The 16,421-nt window shown below is 37.1% G+C and overlaps 1 protein-coding gene across 1 annotated transcript in view; it reads left to right on the forward strand.

Moving 5' to 3' along the window:
• rapgef5 (Rap guanine nucleotide exchange factor 5) overlaps positions 1–16,421 on the forward strand; it is a 164,407-nt gene that overhangs the window by 126,583 nt on the left and 21,403 nt on the right. Inside the window, exons 12-19 of the mRNA XM_003222147.4 lie at positions 4,670–4,748; positions 5,148–5,292; positions 7,510–7,607; positions 9,428–9,458; positions 10,167–10,245; positions 12,540–12,689; positions 15,076–15,173; positions 16,139–16,261. Coding sequence (XP_003222195.2) covers positions 4,670–4,748; positions 5,148–5,292; positions 7,510–7,607; positions 9,428–9,458; positions 10,167–10,245; positions 12,540–12,689; positions 15,076–15,173; positions 16,139–16,261 — 803 coding nt within the window. The remainder of the gene's footprint in view (positions 1–4,669; positions 4,749–5,147; positions 5,293–7,509; positions 7,608–9,427; positions 9,459–10,166; positions 10,246–12,539; positions 12,690–15,075; positions 15,174–16,138; positions 16,262–16,421) is intronic.

Consider the following 16,421-nt stretch of genomic DNA (forward strand, 5'->3'; position numbering starts at 1 on the left):
CATGTTTTTCATCTCCCCCTACCCTGCACAGTTTAAAAAAGCAAAAATATGTTATTGTTTATTTTTCATAGGATCATGCTATAGGATGAGTTGTAGACTTGGAACAGAAATAAAGAAGAAACACTGCATATATCATACAATTTTAATGAACTTGATAGTAGTTCTCTTTGATACCTGTGATAATTACCCTTTAATACCTGCGATAATTACTAGACATTTAAGTCATTTCTGCAATGATAGGACTATCAATGGCTATTACCCATGGTCATTGCTTGCAGAAGCTTCTTATCCAAATTGTGTAGATAAAGTCCCATCACAATACATATGAAAACAAAACAAATAATACATTGGAGTTCTTCTTGGAAATTTACAGATCCAATATTCTATTAAAAACAGAATGAGTGATAGTAGACAAAACAAAATTACATAGTTTAATTTCTTTCACCTGTAGACTGTACATAATTCAAACAGTTTATTGAATCCCATCATTTTGAGTCACTTTCTCCCATCCTCAAACCCAGCTGCTGATTTGGTCTGAATCCTATTTGGCAAGTTTCGTTATGCATTTTTCTTACCGCTTTCACACATTTCTCAAGCAGGTTTTATGAGATATGTTGCATAAAGCTATTCTAAATACATTTTGCAGTGAGGCTCTTTAATCCTTCTTGACTTTATGTTCTTGTATATTGCCGTAAATCAACAGGCTTGTCTTAAGTTCTTCCTCACTTACCAACATGATTTCCTAACAAAAAGCAGCTATTTTTGCTTTGTTTATATATGTATGTGTGTGTGTGTGATGGATAACTTCCACTTACCTCAAATGGTTTGATTTTTTCCTGAGGTACAAGTTTGACTAGGCTTTAAGTCCTCTTACAAATTTAAGTACAGTAGTACTATTCTGTTATATATTTTAGTAAAGCCTCACATATCTAAATAGTCTTCAAAATAAACATCTTTTGATATTAGCTTTATGTTTTTAATATTTATCCATACAAATAAAGAAAAATGGGAAGAAATGTTAATTTCCTTCCCAGATAATCACTGCATTAAACCATGTAAGTAAAAGATATATGCAAGACATGATAGTATATCTGAAAACTGGCTTCAGAGGCTATGAGGCATTTATGTTAAATTTACATTATTCTCGTTGCTAATTTGATAAGAATTTCATATCCAGTTTTATTGTATTATAAATATTATCTATTACAAATGTGTACCCGAGGAAAAGCAGCTTTTTAAAGCTACCATAATATACGGTAAATGTTACAATGCAATTTCCCTTCTGAAGAAATGAGAGCATAAAATAATTGTTAGTTAGCACCACATATATTTTCATACCTGATTAAGACTGCAGTTTGTTGGAATCCTGTTCCTATTGTTCAGTGAATAATTGCAAATTTGTGGTGAATAAAGTTTACCTTGTGGAATATCTGTCAGTAGAATGTTTATAGCTGCGCCTCAAAAGCATCCAAAATATTTTACATATATTTATTTCTGCTTTAGTGTCATGTTATATTGTCTCATCATTATTTCATCTTCTGTTCAAAGAACAGTTTTATACATAGCTTTAATCAGATAGTGGCCATATTTCATTCACTGGATTTTATGAGGGTTTCAGACATTGTCACCTGCCATTTGTAACTACCCTCCCTCCCTTAGGTTTTCTATGCTTCTTTGTCCTTATCACAGAAAAAGAGAAAAAGATTAATAGCTGCATTATTGCTACTCAGGGAGCCACAGATCCTACTTATAGTTGGCTCTTTCCTTGTATGCCTACTGTAGTATCTAGTTCCCTTTTGAGGAAAGTAGATAATAAAGTACTAGTACTTATCTCTGCCCATATCTATATATCTGATAAAGACTATAGTAGTTGGAATCTTGTTCATATTTGTTTACACCAAGTTTGGGTATCCCATAATGCTACAGTTCTCTCTATTGTTCAAGCAGTGATTGGTAAAATATGTAGATACAAAACCTGTGCATGCTGAGGGCTGACTATAGTTCAGTCAGAACCAAAAAGCCCTGTTAAGGGCAGTGCAGCTTCCTCCTATATTTTGTGTACAACCAAGAAGCTCCTGCAATAGTAAAAGTATGAAAGTGTAGCATACGTTCGGATCCAAATTTAATAAGCTAACACACTTCTTTATTTTGGCTAAGGTGGAAGCATTGCAGAAAAACAAAGAGCCTGGGGCTGTCATCAGATGTATTTGAAGCAGTTTGGAGGAAGTCCCATATTATACTTTCATCAGTGCCCTGGAATAAAATATAAAATGTTTTAGTTGTCAAGGGAAAGTACAATGGACCCTGGAGCATCAGAAGTTGCCCCATTCAGGTCCTAATGTTTATACCTTCCTATTACCTTGGTGTAGAAAAATTTTTATTACCATGTTTTTAATTAAGACTAAACCAAGAAGTTTTGATTGAATGAGTTAGGATATACAGAGGAGCATGAATTTAAATGCTACCTAAGAGACAGCATGGTGTAGTGGTTTGAGGGTTTGAACTCCAATCTGGAGAACAGAGTTCAAATCTCTACTAGGTGGGAAGTCACACTCTTAGCCACAGAGCAAAGCAAAGGCAAAACCCTTCTGAAGAAATCTTGCCAAGAAAACCCTTGTGATAGGTTCACTTTAGGATCTCATGAAGCCGGAAACGACTTGAAGGCATGCAACAATAATGAACCTATATGCAACCTCTTTCTTATAACATTGCTTCTCTTTTCATGCAAGAAAGGCTTGCCAAGCTAGGTCTTTTATTGTCTGTGACTTGTAAACACAATTAAGCCAGCCTTTTTGTTTTCAGCAACAAATAAGCATTTGTTGTTGATGAGTTTAGGTTTAAAGTTGGCACATAAATCATGGCTTACTTGCAAACAATCTTTGTAGTTTACAGTGAGGAAAAATGATAGATGGAAATTTAGTTAGACTGGATAATCTCAACCAAAGTAGCTCACGATAATTTGTTGTGGAAAATGTACACTTTACCAGTATGTTTGCAAGGTGCGTGTTTAAAATGAGAACAGCTACAGTGGAAATAATTTATAAACTATGGATGCCTGCCATAGATGTGGGCGAAACGTCAGGAGAGAATACTTCTGGGACATGGCCACACAGCCCGAAAGACTTGCAACAACCCTACACAAACATGCTTTGGTTAATGGGAGAAAGGTGCAGAAATTAGGAAAATTGAACAGATGAATGATCAGCTTAGGAAAGATGTGTAAAAAAGGCAATTGGACCTTAATTTAAGAATAAAATATGGTGCCCTGCAATCCAATTTGAAAGAAGAATGACAAGAAAATTCATATGGGATTTTGGAGAAGCTCAAAGAAATTGAGACTGGAAGATATATGAAAAGGAAGCTATGTTTGTTTGATTAGCTTGGTTATGTAAAGGAGTAGTTTGTCTGTATGGTGCTCATGTATTGGTTTTGGGGTTCATAGGTCAGAGTATTAGAACAGGGCAAGATTTCCATAAGGATTGTTCCGTCTCTGCATCAAAAGTGATCCCTTAGATTGTCCTTCCTTACTTCCTTTGCTCTCTCAATTCCCGTGGAAGCATTTGCAGCTGGCATTCTTGTTATATGCTGAGGGTCACTCCCACTCCCTGGAAAAGAACATGCCCTTCTTCTTCAGTATAGTGATTAGGGAATTCTGAAAGTTAAACCTCCTGAGGTCTTATTATCCAGTCAATTTCACACACACATGTAGAGTTCAGTGGAAACAGGAATGTGCAAATGATGCGGAAATTGGACCCATGGAGTTTCATGGCTCTAACATGGCACTCTTTCTATCTAAAGCATAAAAGCTCTTAGGTGGTTTTAACTAGAAATTTCTACTTTGAAGTTGGTGGAATTGAAGAGGCTGCCAGAATAATGAAAGCTCAATTAATATACCTTTTTCTGAATTTGAGCTGGTAAAAAAGACAATGCTAGATGATTTAGTGTTTGAAATCGTATGTAGAATTGATGGCCACGCTATAGGTATTAATGTATTCAACATTTCAAAAGGCATTCAGTTTCATTTTGATTATGCAGAGGAATTTCATTATGTGCATTGTTTAATAGCAGTAAATCTAGTATCACACACAAACCTCTTAAATCCTTTATCATAGTCCTGTCAACCAGCTATTTTTTTAAAAAAAAATGATGAATATTTAACTTGAATTTTTAAAATCAAGTACAGTACATGTACTATCTGCAAAGTTACAATTACTGCTACATAAAATATTAAAGATACTGTGTTACTTATTTTGGATGTGGTTCTTTATGTTGTAACTTGGAGTAACCAAAAACAAACAAACAAAAAAGTGAAGGGATAAAATTAAAAGGGTACTTAGAGTTTGTGTCTTTAAAAGAAAATGAATTTGATTATGAAATAACACTCTAAAGCAGTTGTTCTCAACCTGTGACCTCAGGTGTTTTTGTCTACAGTTTACCAGCTGTTAGGATTTATGGGAGTTGAAGGCCAAAACATCTGGGGACCCACAGGTTGAGAACCACTGTTCTGAAGTATGGTTTATAAATGTACTTGAAATTCTAGGTGTATGCTATGTCCCCAGTGTATAGTACTGAATATTCTTTATTGTTACTGTCATTTTTGCTATCATAGACAAATTAGTTAACATGTATTTTTAAAAGCAATCAAACAAACATGTAACTTTCTTTGCAGAGACGCTCCTGGATGACTTTCTTCTCACATACACAGTCTTCATGACAACTGATGACTTGTGCCAAGCTCTCTTAAGGCAATATCCTTCACTAGTACAATAAAATGGACTTCATAATCTTCCTGTCTTGGAACATTGTGTTTACTGATCTCTGTTGGTTAGAATTAATAGCAATAATTATTTCTCATTAATTATTGCAATTAATTAATTGCATGGTTATTCTGGTTCTAGAAAAGATGCCTCAGTTTGAGTATGTGTTTGCCGAGTGGTTTCATTAGCATCAAGTTGTATCCTGTTGTTTCTCTAGTGAACTCAAGGCGTTATACGGTTTTTCTCTAAACCCCATGTGGTAGTCAGACTGTCAGTGACTGGTTCGAGTTCACCCAGTGAATGTTATGCCTCCAATACAGTATAAAATAAAAATTGTACTGTAACTTTTGAAGCGTTAGTCCTGATTTCATGTTCCTTAGCTTAACGTACTTATTGTGCTAAGAACCATCAAGGGAAAGAAGAGAGGTCAGATGTTCCCTGCAGAAAACGAAAAGTCTTACATTTGGTGTCTCAGTGGACTTCGCTCTACAAAGATTGGTTACATGAAGATGAGCATTTAAAGCAGTTTCTAAAGGTAATTATGCCCAAATTCATTTCAGTGCTATGTGGGTTTTTTATTTTACATATATTTGTGTCTTGGAAAAGCAGTGGCAAACTAAAACCTTTAAGTGAAATTGCCCAAAACATTTGCAGATTGACTTTGTTATACCCTTAGTTAGGAAGTGACAAAATAATTTGTGGCAATCCTGAAACATATTGAAATAAGTGTCCATTTTATTTTTTAAAAAAATGCCCAGTTAATTATGTAGAAACTCTTTCACCCTTAAAGCATTTCCTGGATTAAGATATTATACTATCTGGTAACTAAAGGCATAAAGAATATCCTCAAATGATCTTGTCCTGAGTGGAAAAGCCCAGAATGAAAAAGAATGTCAATGATTGTAAGTTTTTCCCCCAAATAGTGACTTTTGAACAAATTGCACAAAGTACGTTTTGGGACATTTTTGCAACAACAGCAACAATAGTCCTGATATGTGACAAATCATTTTAAATATATGAAAACTCATCCAACTGGAATAAAACATTGCATGTGACCACAGAGCAAAGAATAAAGTTAGGGCTATGCTCAAGGGAGAATATGGACAATAATTCCTCAGCAGTCCATTACAGTTTTTGTAACATGTAGTCACATTATGTATGCCATTTTCCTGTGATTTAATCCTTTAAGGGTATTATGTTTCAGCAAAGTGATTAACCTAAAGCCTGTGTGTCCTCCACATAGTGGTCTCAAGGCAAACGACTGGACTGTGTTGTCCGCTTTCCTCTCCTGACCTTTCTGAGTGGCCACTTCCTTTCCCCTCAGACTTTGAAACAGATGCTTCTCAGGACTATATGGTTAGCTGGCTTTCTGTATGTGTTTTAAAATTGACATGTTCCCTCTTGTGGGGGAAGTAAGTACCCATGGCTGACATCCTGTTAGGGACATGTGCTCAAATTGCTCATGTAAGTTTCCCCTACATGAGTGTATGTCCCTTCTTGAGTCTTGTGTGGATTGTTGTTCCCATCCTTCTGTCATGCTCAAGTCTCTTAGCTAACTTACTGAACGTCTGGAGCTCCCCCGCATGACCCCCCACATGACCATTGTGTGCTTAATGGGGGATAGACAAGATTGCTGAAGTGTCTGGGTATGTCCCCATAGCCAGATGTGAAATGGTAACGTGTGTTGAGATTCACTGGACATCTCAGTGCTGCTATAATCCTTTTTGTCTGGCTACAGAACATAGCCATATGTTTCCATATGTTTCCCACTATGGCTTCTCAGACTGCTTATCAGAAATCATGTTTTTTTATGCCAGAACCAATTATATATATAGTTTTTTATTGATTAGCTCTTATAACATATCACAATACCAAACCAAACAACAAGGCTTGATAAGACTTGATCACACTCAATGTAGTATGTTAAAATAAGGCACTTATCACAATAAAGTAAATAAATATGATAAAACTGAATATATACATCATATTTCCTTATTTCCCCTACAGTTTATCCCAATGAACCCCACATATGTGGTTCTCAGATGTATTGTTTTGCTTAAATACAGAGCTGTTTCTTCTCAGAAATCATAGAATGTCTGTGTAGGGAAAGAAGGCTTCAGAGGCCATTCAAGCCCCAGCTACACTACCATATAAAATCCAGATAATCTGCTTTGAACTGGATTATATGGCAGTGTAGATTCATATAATCCAGTTCAAAGCAGATAATCCAGAGTCTGATTTGATAATCTGGATTATATAGCCGTGTAGATCCAGCCTCAGTAAGTCATAGGGTATATCTCAGAGTGGCTTTTCATTCTACATTCTTGTAAGGCTAAACAATCTAAATTAGGATATCAGGGTTTGAAATTAATTCCTAAATTTCAGATATTGATCTAATCTAATTGCTGAATGGGGGTAATGTGATGACTTTAGTGTATTCATGTTGAAAGGAGAAATGGTTAGAAGCTTATGGAAGGATTTAAGTAATGCCCTGAGATGTTACTATAAAATATTGTCACACACGAAAAAGAATTGACAAATGTACAAAGGCATGATACAGTGTCTCTTAAGGCATCAACTATCACTGACTGGTGGGTATTTTTAAAAACAGAAAATATGTATCAAGATTTTTTTCTTAAAAGCAATTTTGAAGCAACAAACTTTTGAAAGACAATTGTATGATACTTTGTACTCTATCCTCAGATCAGGTTGGTTGATCTCTTTTTCTCTCTGTCCTTTTTCTGTTTCAAAGACAATATACAGGAATGTGTTGGATGATGTATATGAATACCCTATGCTTGAAAAAGACCTGAAAGAATTCCAGAAATTACTTGGAATGCACCGTCGTCAGTGAGTTCTATTTTTTGAATATTTTTGGAGGGGTATAATTAATTTTGCTTTGACAACTTGCTTTCTTTTTATTTGAGTGAAGTGGTGCCAAATGTAGACTAAATACAATTTCATGCACTTAATATTTGTTTAGATAAGCTTTTTTCCTACAGTTACAAAGGAATGATTTGAAATGACGCTTTTGATTCACACAGTGCAGACAGAAAGAAGAATATTCATATACCATGAAACTATAATTTAATGTTCAACTATGGCTATTACTGTAAATAGAAGATTTGTCGTTAGTTGTCCTTGCAATTTAAAACACTAATATTTACAGGGAGTAACTTCCAGATACTAAGATTTGGCTGTAATTTACATGTGTACATAGAATACTGTAGCGCCTGATTCTTATCAGAATTCAATTTTATTATTCTCACCCCTCGTTTCCCTTATGTACGAACCAAAAAGAATCGCTCTATTGAAAGGAAATAACTGTTTGCTAACCATTAACCACTAACGTCATATTCCTCATGATTTTTCAAATTTTCTTGTTACTTCTACTAGTGGTTCCTAAACTTTGGTGCAGTGCCTCCACTTTGTTTAATCCACATACCAGTCCTTCTGAGTCATTCTCTTTTTCTTTCACTATCTACTATTACACAGTTTTGTTGTTGTGTAACTTTAAGTTGTTTCTGACATATGACTTGTCATAGGGTTTTTTGGGCAATTTCTTTTTCTAATCAAAAATCTTAAACCTACTGACAAACTGTTTTGTTACAGAAAAATTAATTTAATTTTTGACTCTTACCTTATGTCTTTGGGTAAAAACCAAACATTTAATCATAAATAATTAATGATATAATAACAAATTAATAAAACTTTATTTATATTTCACCCTATCTTCCTGGGGGAACTTAGTGTGGATTCCAAACATAAAAGGCAGACATTAAATGCCTGAACATAATGACAACACACCCATGATAACGAAATGGACAAATCAACATATAAAAACAAATTATGACTTAACATAGGATATGCATTTGTTATTTTTCCATAAAACACAAGTATTAGTGGTTATCTAATGATCAAAGATATACTAATAAATATTGTCAAAACACAAACAGGCTAATTGAGAATTATGCTGTACTATACATACATCCAACATGGGGTAGTGGTTTTATTGTTGGACTAGATAACTGGGAGACTAGAGTTTGAATCCCTGCTCAGCCATGGAAACATGGAAACCCATTGGTTGACCCTGGGCAAGTCAGACTCTCCCAGTATCAGAGGAAAGCAGGGATAACCTCACTCTGAAAAATTCTACCAAGAAAACCAACAATAGGCTTTAGAGTTATCTAGGTTAGAAATGACTTGAAGGCACACAACCACCACCTGTGATCATCTTTAGAATGCTGTTTTGCACAGAGTGTTCAATAAAACATATACCTGCACAGGTATCTTTTTAATTTTAGTATACAGTCAGGGTCTGCATTTTTGTGTTCCATGGCAAAATTACATGCTGAATACCTTGTAAAATCCATTTCTGCTTTGTAGCAACAATTGCCCTTTCAGGGTGAGAGCTGATACAATGCATTGCTAGATTATGTATAATTGAGGTCACTTCTAGTGTCATATTCAGCTCCACTTCTAAGACTGCAATCCAATGTATATACTAGAACATATTCTATTGAATACAGTGGAAATTGTTTCCTAGTAAACACATATAGCATCAGTCTGCACTTGTTTTTTGGATATAACTTTTAATGTCATCTCTCTGTACCTATTACATTTAGAGTGTTTCAGGAGACAAAAAGTAATACATTGTCTTTTTATTTCAGCACTGTTGATGAATATTCACCTCACAGAAAGGCAAGTAACCATAAAACAAAACCTGGGCTAGGCTGATAGCATTACTAAAATGGTTCTTTCCTGTCACTGTAACTCTGTTTCAAGCCCCATAAACTAACCCAACGTGTCTGTGCCATTATTAGTATTTAACAGGTATGTTCTGAGATGCCAGGATACCATATAAATCAATCAGCGTATCATTGTCAGTCTAGTTAGACAGCTTCGAATTCAAGTAGACGTGGTTGAACAAATCTGGACAGAGATGTTAATTACAAATGTCATGCACTCAGTTGAAGTGAAGGATGGATGTTGGATAGTGATGAGAAAGAAAAAGACAGCACCTGTACAAGTAATGAGGAGGAAATGGTTTCCTAAAATTTAGACACACATTTCTTACTTTAAAAATGTAGGTTGTGATTTTTTTAAAATAGCTAAATTGAAGTGCATTGGTACAGTAAATTTTAAAATATAGGATATAGTTACACAGATGCAAGAAATAGGATAGGTGATTTTTTTTTCACAGAACACATTTACAGTTGTTTTTCATGTCTAGTCTATGCTTTATCTGTTTTGTCCATGAATACAACTCCCCAGATGGTTCGATTTTCCTTTTCATTTCCCTTTTCAAATTATGCAACAATTTTGAGAAGGGGGTGGGGGGGGGGGAAAGGAAATACTTATTTTAAATTTGTTAGCTAATGAATGACATTCACTGTATCTTTCCCATAGCATAAAGCCATTTTGCATCAGTTCAGCCTAAAGGAGAACTGGCTTCAGAACAGAGGGACTGTGACTGAAACAGAGGAAGGTAAGCAAGTAATATGTTGTCGAAGGCTTTCATTGCCAGAAGCACTGGGTTGTTGTGAGTTTTCCGGGCTGTATAGCCATGTTTCATAAGCATTCTCTCCTGACATTTCGCCCACATCTATGGCAGGCATCCTCAGAGGTTGTGAGGTCTGTTGGAAACTAAGCAAGCAGGGTTTATATATCTGTGGAAAGTCCAGGTTGGGAGAAAGAACTCTTGTCTGCTTGAGGGAAGTGTGAATGTTGCAATTGGCCATTTTGATTAGCATTGAATGGCCTTGCAGCTTCAAAGTCTGGCTGCTTCCTGCCGGGGGAATCCTTTGTTGGGAGGTGTTTGCTAGTCCTGATTGTTTCATGCCTGGAATTACTCTGTCTTCTGAATGTTGATCTTTATTTACTGTCCTGATTTTAGAGTTTTTTTAAAATACTGGTAGCCAGATTTTGTTCATTTTCACAGTTTCCCCCTTTCTGTTGAAATTGTCCACATACTTATGGATTTCAGTGGCTTCTCTGTGTAGTCTGACATGGTGGTTGTTAGAGTGGCCAGCATTTCTGTGTTCTCAAATAATATGCTGTGTCCAGGTTGGTTCATGTAGTGCTCTGCTATGGCTGACTTCTCTGGTTAAGTTAGTCTGCAGTGCCTTTCATGTTCCTTGATTCGTGTTTGGGCAATGCTGCATTTGGTGGTCCCTATGTAGACTTGTCCACACCTGCATGGTATATGGAAGACTCTTGCAGAGTCTCTTGTCCTTCACTGTCCTTCACGGAACCTGCCTCCCTAGCTTAATACCTATTGCATAGTAACTTTCCAAATCCTCAATGGGCATGCATTTCTGGTCTTGCCTTTGCTGATTTAAAATACCCATCTAATACTGCAATGCTGCTCTGGCATGCACTTGCCACGTGTTTTTGTTGTTATGTGTCTCCAAGTGATCTCTGATCTATATTGCCTCTACCATAGAGTTTGGCAAGAGTTATTGCAAGGACATGTTCCGTTGCCTTCTGATAAAGGCCAAGACAATTTGACTTACCAAAGGTCATCTAATGAGGGAGAAAAGGAAAGGGCCTGAGGCTATTAGGAGTTGTGGGAGTTGAAGTTCAAAACACCTGGAGGGCCCAAGTTTGCTCATGTCTGCTCTAGGCTCTTGTGTCATAGGGTGTATGTATGCCAGGATCTCTTCACTTTAGTCTCAATTGGGAATGCCTTCTAGCTTGCCCATGCCTGTGTTTGGTAGCTATTAGCTGTCTTTTTTGAAGAAAGGTAACCATAATGTATGCATATATGGCATATAAACTGAAAATATTAAGAGTATATTGCTATACTTGCACCGGGTTGTGGCGCAGGCTGGTGAGCAGCCTGCTGCAATAAATCACTCTGACCATGAGGTCATGAATTCGAGGCCAGCCTGTGGCAAAGTGAGCATCCATCAATTAAAAAATAAAAAAAATAGCCCCTGCTCGTTGCTGACCTAGCAACCTGAAAGATAGTTGCATCTATCAAGTAGGAAATAAGGTACCACTTATAAAAAAAAGTGGGGAGGCAAATTTAACTAATTTACGATGTTGGAATGAGGAAGTGCCGCCACAGTGGATGATGAAGCAGCTGCTCCCCCCCGGTGGCCAGAATCAAACATCCCCTCAGGAGAAGGTTAAATTGCCTCTGTGTCTGTCTCTGTCTTGGTTCTATGTGTATATGGGCTTTGAATATTTGCCCTATATGTATATAATGTGATCCGCCCCAAGTCCCCTTCGGGGTGAGAAGGGCGGAATATAAATACTGTAAATAAATAAATTTTGGGATTGGAAAATATTAAGCGTATATTGCTATACAGTAGAGTCTCGCTTATCCAACCTTCACTCATCCAATGCTCTGTATTATCCAACGCAGTCTGCCTCCCGCCCGGATTCACAACTCTAGGCAATGCGCAGCTGCCAACATGCCCAACAACAACACAAATGTAGCCATGCTTCCAAACAAGTGGCAGACTTGTTGTAAAACATGATGTTTTGGTGCTTAGTTTGTAAAATCATAATGTAATTTGACATTTAATAGGCTTTTCCTTAATCCCTTCTTAGTATCTAACATTTTTGCTTATCTCAACGTTCCGCCAGCCCGTTTACGTTGGATAAGTGCCACTCTACTGTACTTGTATTTTTGGATCGGAAAATATTAAGAATATATTGCTATTCTTGTATTTTTCTGTTGGAAGAAAAATGTGCCAGGTCTGTGAAGACCTTTGAGATTTCGGTTAAGTTTTTCTCCTTCTATTGATGGCATTCCCTCTTCTCCTTTTGCAGTTTTTTGCCGTGTGTATATAACAGAGCATTCTTATGTCAGCGTAAAGACTAAAGTAGCCACTTCAGCACAGGAGATCTTGAAAATTGTGGCAGAAAAGCTCCAGTGTTCGCAGGAAGACTTGGCTCTAGTGGCGCTCTCGTTCTCTGGAGGTAAATGGTTTTTCGGCTATCTCTGTTCCCACTTTCTTCCTCTCCTTCTGAATCTTATCTGTGAAGAGAGGCTGGCACTTTCTAGTGCGAGGAGGAGAGGGCCGTTTGTTCCCTTACAGACCCACAGCTGGAAGGCCGAGCTCCAAGAAGAAGCCGCTAAGCAGAGCAGTTTCCATGGCAACCGCTAAATCATCAGTCCTGTTGGATAATGCGTTTCCACTCCAGGTCTGGATCGTGAGGGCCTTTTCCCTTTGCAAGGCTTGCCGCCACAGATATGCCGCCCACCTCTTCATTTTAAAATAAGCCGTGAAGCTAATTGAAGATACATTTGAAAGGGGAAGGTGTTCCAGCAACTTGATCCTCAACTACATCTGTCATTCATCAAGGCAACCAGATACGAGAAACTAGAAAAATATATATTCTGTAAAATTAGTGTTGTCTGAGGAAATGGAAGTAATGCCTCTCCCAGTATAGAAGATTCTTAGTCAAGAACTTGTATACTATTTTATAGCACTTTTTAAATGTTTAATTTAAAAATAAAATAAAATGCAACACTCAGTCACCTGTCTCTTTGTAATGCAGTGCTTCTGCCCTTGATCTGTTTGAACTACCTGATTTCATATTTTATTGTAACACTGTGGGAGTCTCAAGAAAGCTGTTTTATTGCATCAAAATATTATACAAGGAGAAAACAGTTGTGGCAGAAATTCTGCTGGGATATTATACTGAAATAACTATGCCAGCATATATGGAGGTGCTGTGGGATGGATGAAAAAGGCTCTGAGTAGAGCAAAGAAGAAGGCAAAGTCATTATTGTCAGCAGGGAAGTCTGCTGGCATTCAGTGGCTTATTTCCCTAATGCCTGACTTTGGGGATGGAGGTTATTTGTGTCTCCTTGTAGCCTGGGGGTCTGGGGAGGTTAGGTTGGAAAGGTACTTGTCTATACGTGACAGAAATAGCAGTGCTGGTCCGGAGTGGGTTACTCCAGATTGGTGCAAGTGAAATCCGCATTTCCAGCCACTAAGCCCGCTCAGAGGCTGGCAGATGTCCATACTGTGACTGGATGGCATCCATATGACCCAGCAGTGTCTGTTGTGCCCCATGAAGACCCTCACTGCTTACCCCTAGTTAAGCCCTTTTTAGTTAGAGGGATTAATATTTTATATACAGTTTCTGGGGGGTCAGTCTAGACAGCCTCCTTGCATTTGAAGCCTCCATCTCCCTGCCCCTTTAAGAATCCCCTTGGGGATGGAGTCTCAGGCAAGGCACTTCTGGTTCTTGGAAGAATCAGCCTTTTTGTGACTGGAAGGTGAAGAGAGAGGAAGGCCGAAAAGTCTACAAATACCACGTCCAGTCAGAGCTGTATGAATTGTATTCAAGTCCAGTTGGAGTTAAATATTGATATCATCTTAGAGGCAGCTGAACAGTATACAAGAAAGAGACAATAAGAAGAAATAAAGATTCAAGAGCCTCTGTTCAGCCAGAACTCAAAGATTTTACTTCTCCTCATAAAGACTTTTTAGTGAGACTCAGGAGGAGAGAAAGTCTAAAATTCTTGTCAGTTAATAAATTCTTGTTTGATTCAACTATATAGTTTCCGATCTGTTCCCTGCACAGCCAGTTCACGTTCCAAGTAGTTTAGATAGCATGGGGGCAGAACAGTGTCAGAACTGGTTTTGCGCTGCTGGACCACCACCCTTACCTTCCCCTTGTCAATCTGGCCTTCATAGTGACCACCGCAAAAATGGTGGTGACCACCATTCAGTGCCTGTAGTGATAATGGCTGCAGTGACAAATTGTTCTCTCCTTTCCACCCTCCCTTCTCTCATCCTTTGTTGCCTTGGCTATCATCACTACAGTCTCCGAGCAGCAATTTCTGTCATTTTCATGATAGATAGTTACTGCTAAGGCTGGAACATGGGGAAAGGAAAGTGCCATCCCCTGCCCCATGCTGCCCGAGCCCAAGTAAAGCAGGGTGGCAGTGTGAACAACTGCAACCACTTCTGAATAGAAAGCAGCCCAACTGTTTACATTGGCCCAAACCACAGGTGAATTCCAGAGCTTCAGGGAAGCTTTGGACTATTTTTCAAACATGGGACAATGTTGCATTAGCAGTCTTCTCCCAACCCAAGGGGAATGGAGCCCATGCATTGTGTGGATGCCATACAGTCCGTTCTTTCTCTAGGTAGGCAGCACTTGTCTATTCCACTAGAAGAAATAAGATGAAATGAATAAGATTCTGTGTTAATAGATCTCTAAGAGATTTTATGGCTTCAGAAATTGACATTCATGTGGGGATAGTAACTATAGATTAAGTAAAATTTTATTTTAAAACTTCTTACAGACAAAATACAACTTTCATATTATTTTTCCTGTGCTGTTTTAGAAAAACATGAATTACAACCCAATGACCATGCCATTTCCAAATCCCTTGAGTTATCTGCTCGCATGTTTGTGTTTCGAAAGGATCTGACAGATACTCTAGTAAGTATGTGTGTTATGAATTGTACAGATTTCTGCTCCATCTAAAAAGTCTAGAGGGGCCCAAATTGCTAAAATGACACTGTATAAACTTTTTATATTTGGTTCTTTGTATCATCATTTTATCTTATTGAGGATCAGCATGAACAAATGATGTACAGTACATCTTCATCGGACAGATGAAGATGAATAATTATTGTAGCATTTTCCTTTGAACATATCAAAGTGTTCTGGAGGATATTTTGAGTGCATAAAAATATGTAAAGGGTTCTGTGCAAAATCCACATTTATTATGTGAAAACACTTTCCTATGGTGCCATATAACTTCATTGCATTTACAAAAAAAATATCGGCATAAATATCTGTAGTATCTTATCTGACTTCTCAATTATTTTGTAGCCTATTAAGATTATGATCCTATGAATGCTTACCTAGGAATACATCCATTTTAGGTTAATGGGAGCTGCCTCTGTAGGATAGCTTGCACTGGAAGATTATTTTCTGTTTGAATAATTAAGTTATATTAAAAAATCATGCCATTTTCTATAGAATTATAAATGTCTGATAAGACTGAAGCAAAATAAATAAAATCTGTTATTTTTAAATAATAGGGTTGCACTATCTAATAATGTATTAAGACATATATATTTTGAAGCACAATTTTTCATTTTTCATTTCTGCTTGTCAAGTTTATTTGGAACAAGCCACTTTTATCATAGAATTGACAGTTTTATGAAGTTGTGGTTTTGGTTGATGCTTTTTAAAAATAATTTATCTTAGAGTGGTGGTCTCTCCTAACATAATAAGAATGCATTGATTCTTATTGATATTGAAACTATTTCAGTCTTGGGAGGCCATAATTCTTTCACAACAAAAATGTTAGAGAAAATAAGATACTTAGCTTTATGGCTGGTATTTCAGTTGTACATGATGCTTCAGGATCTCTTTCTGTCTTTCCGTTGGTTTAGAATCCTTTCGCTGAAAATGATGAAACTCAGCAACGTTCAGTGAGGATTCTGGGAATTAACACTTGGGACCTTGCTCTGGAGTTAACAAATTTTGATTGGAATCTTTTCAACTTGGTTCATGAAGTAAGATGAACTGGCTACTTATGCTTACTCTAAGTTTTGTTCAGTACTCTCTTTTAATTTGGGTTGATTTTGATATAATGTAACAGTATGATACATTTGTTGGCAGAAGGTGGATTCAAGAAGAGGTGATTATTTCCTCCACACAGCCTTCACATATCTT

This window comes from Anolis carolinensis, chromosome 6 (genome assembly GCF_035594765.1).
Source record: "Anolis carolinensis isolate JA03-04 chromosome 6, rAnoCar3.1.pri, whole genome shotgun sequence".
NCBI classification, from domain to species: Eukaryota; Metazoa; Chordata; class Lepidosauria; order Squamata; family Dactyloidae; genus Anolis; species Anolis carolinensis.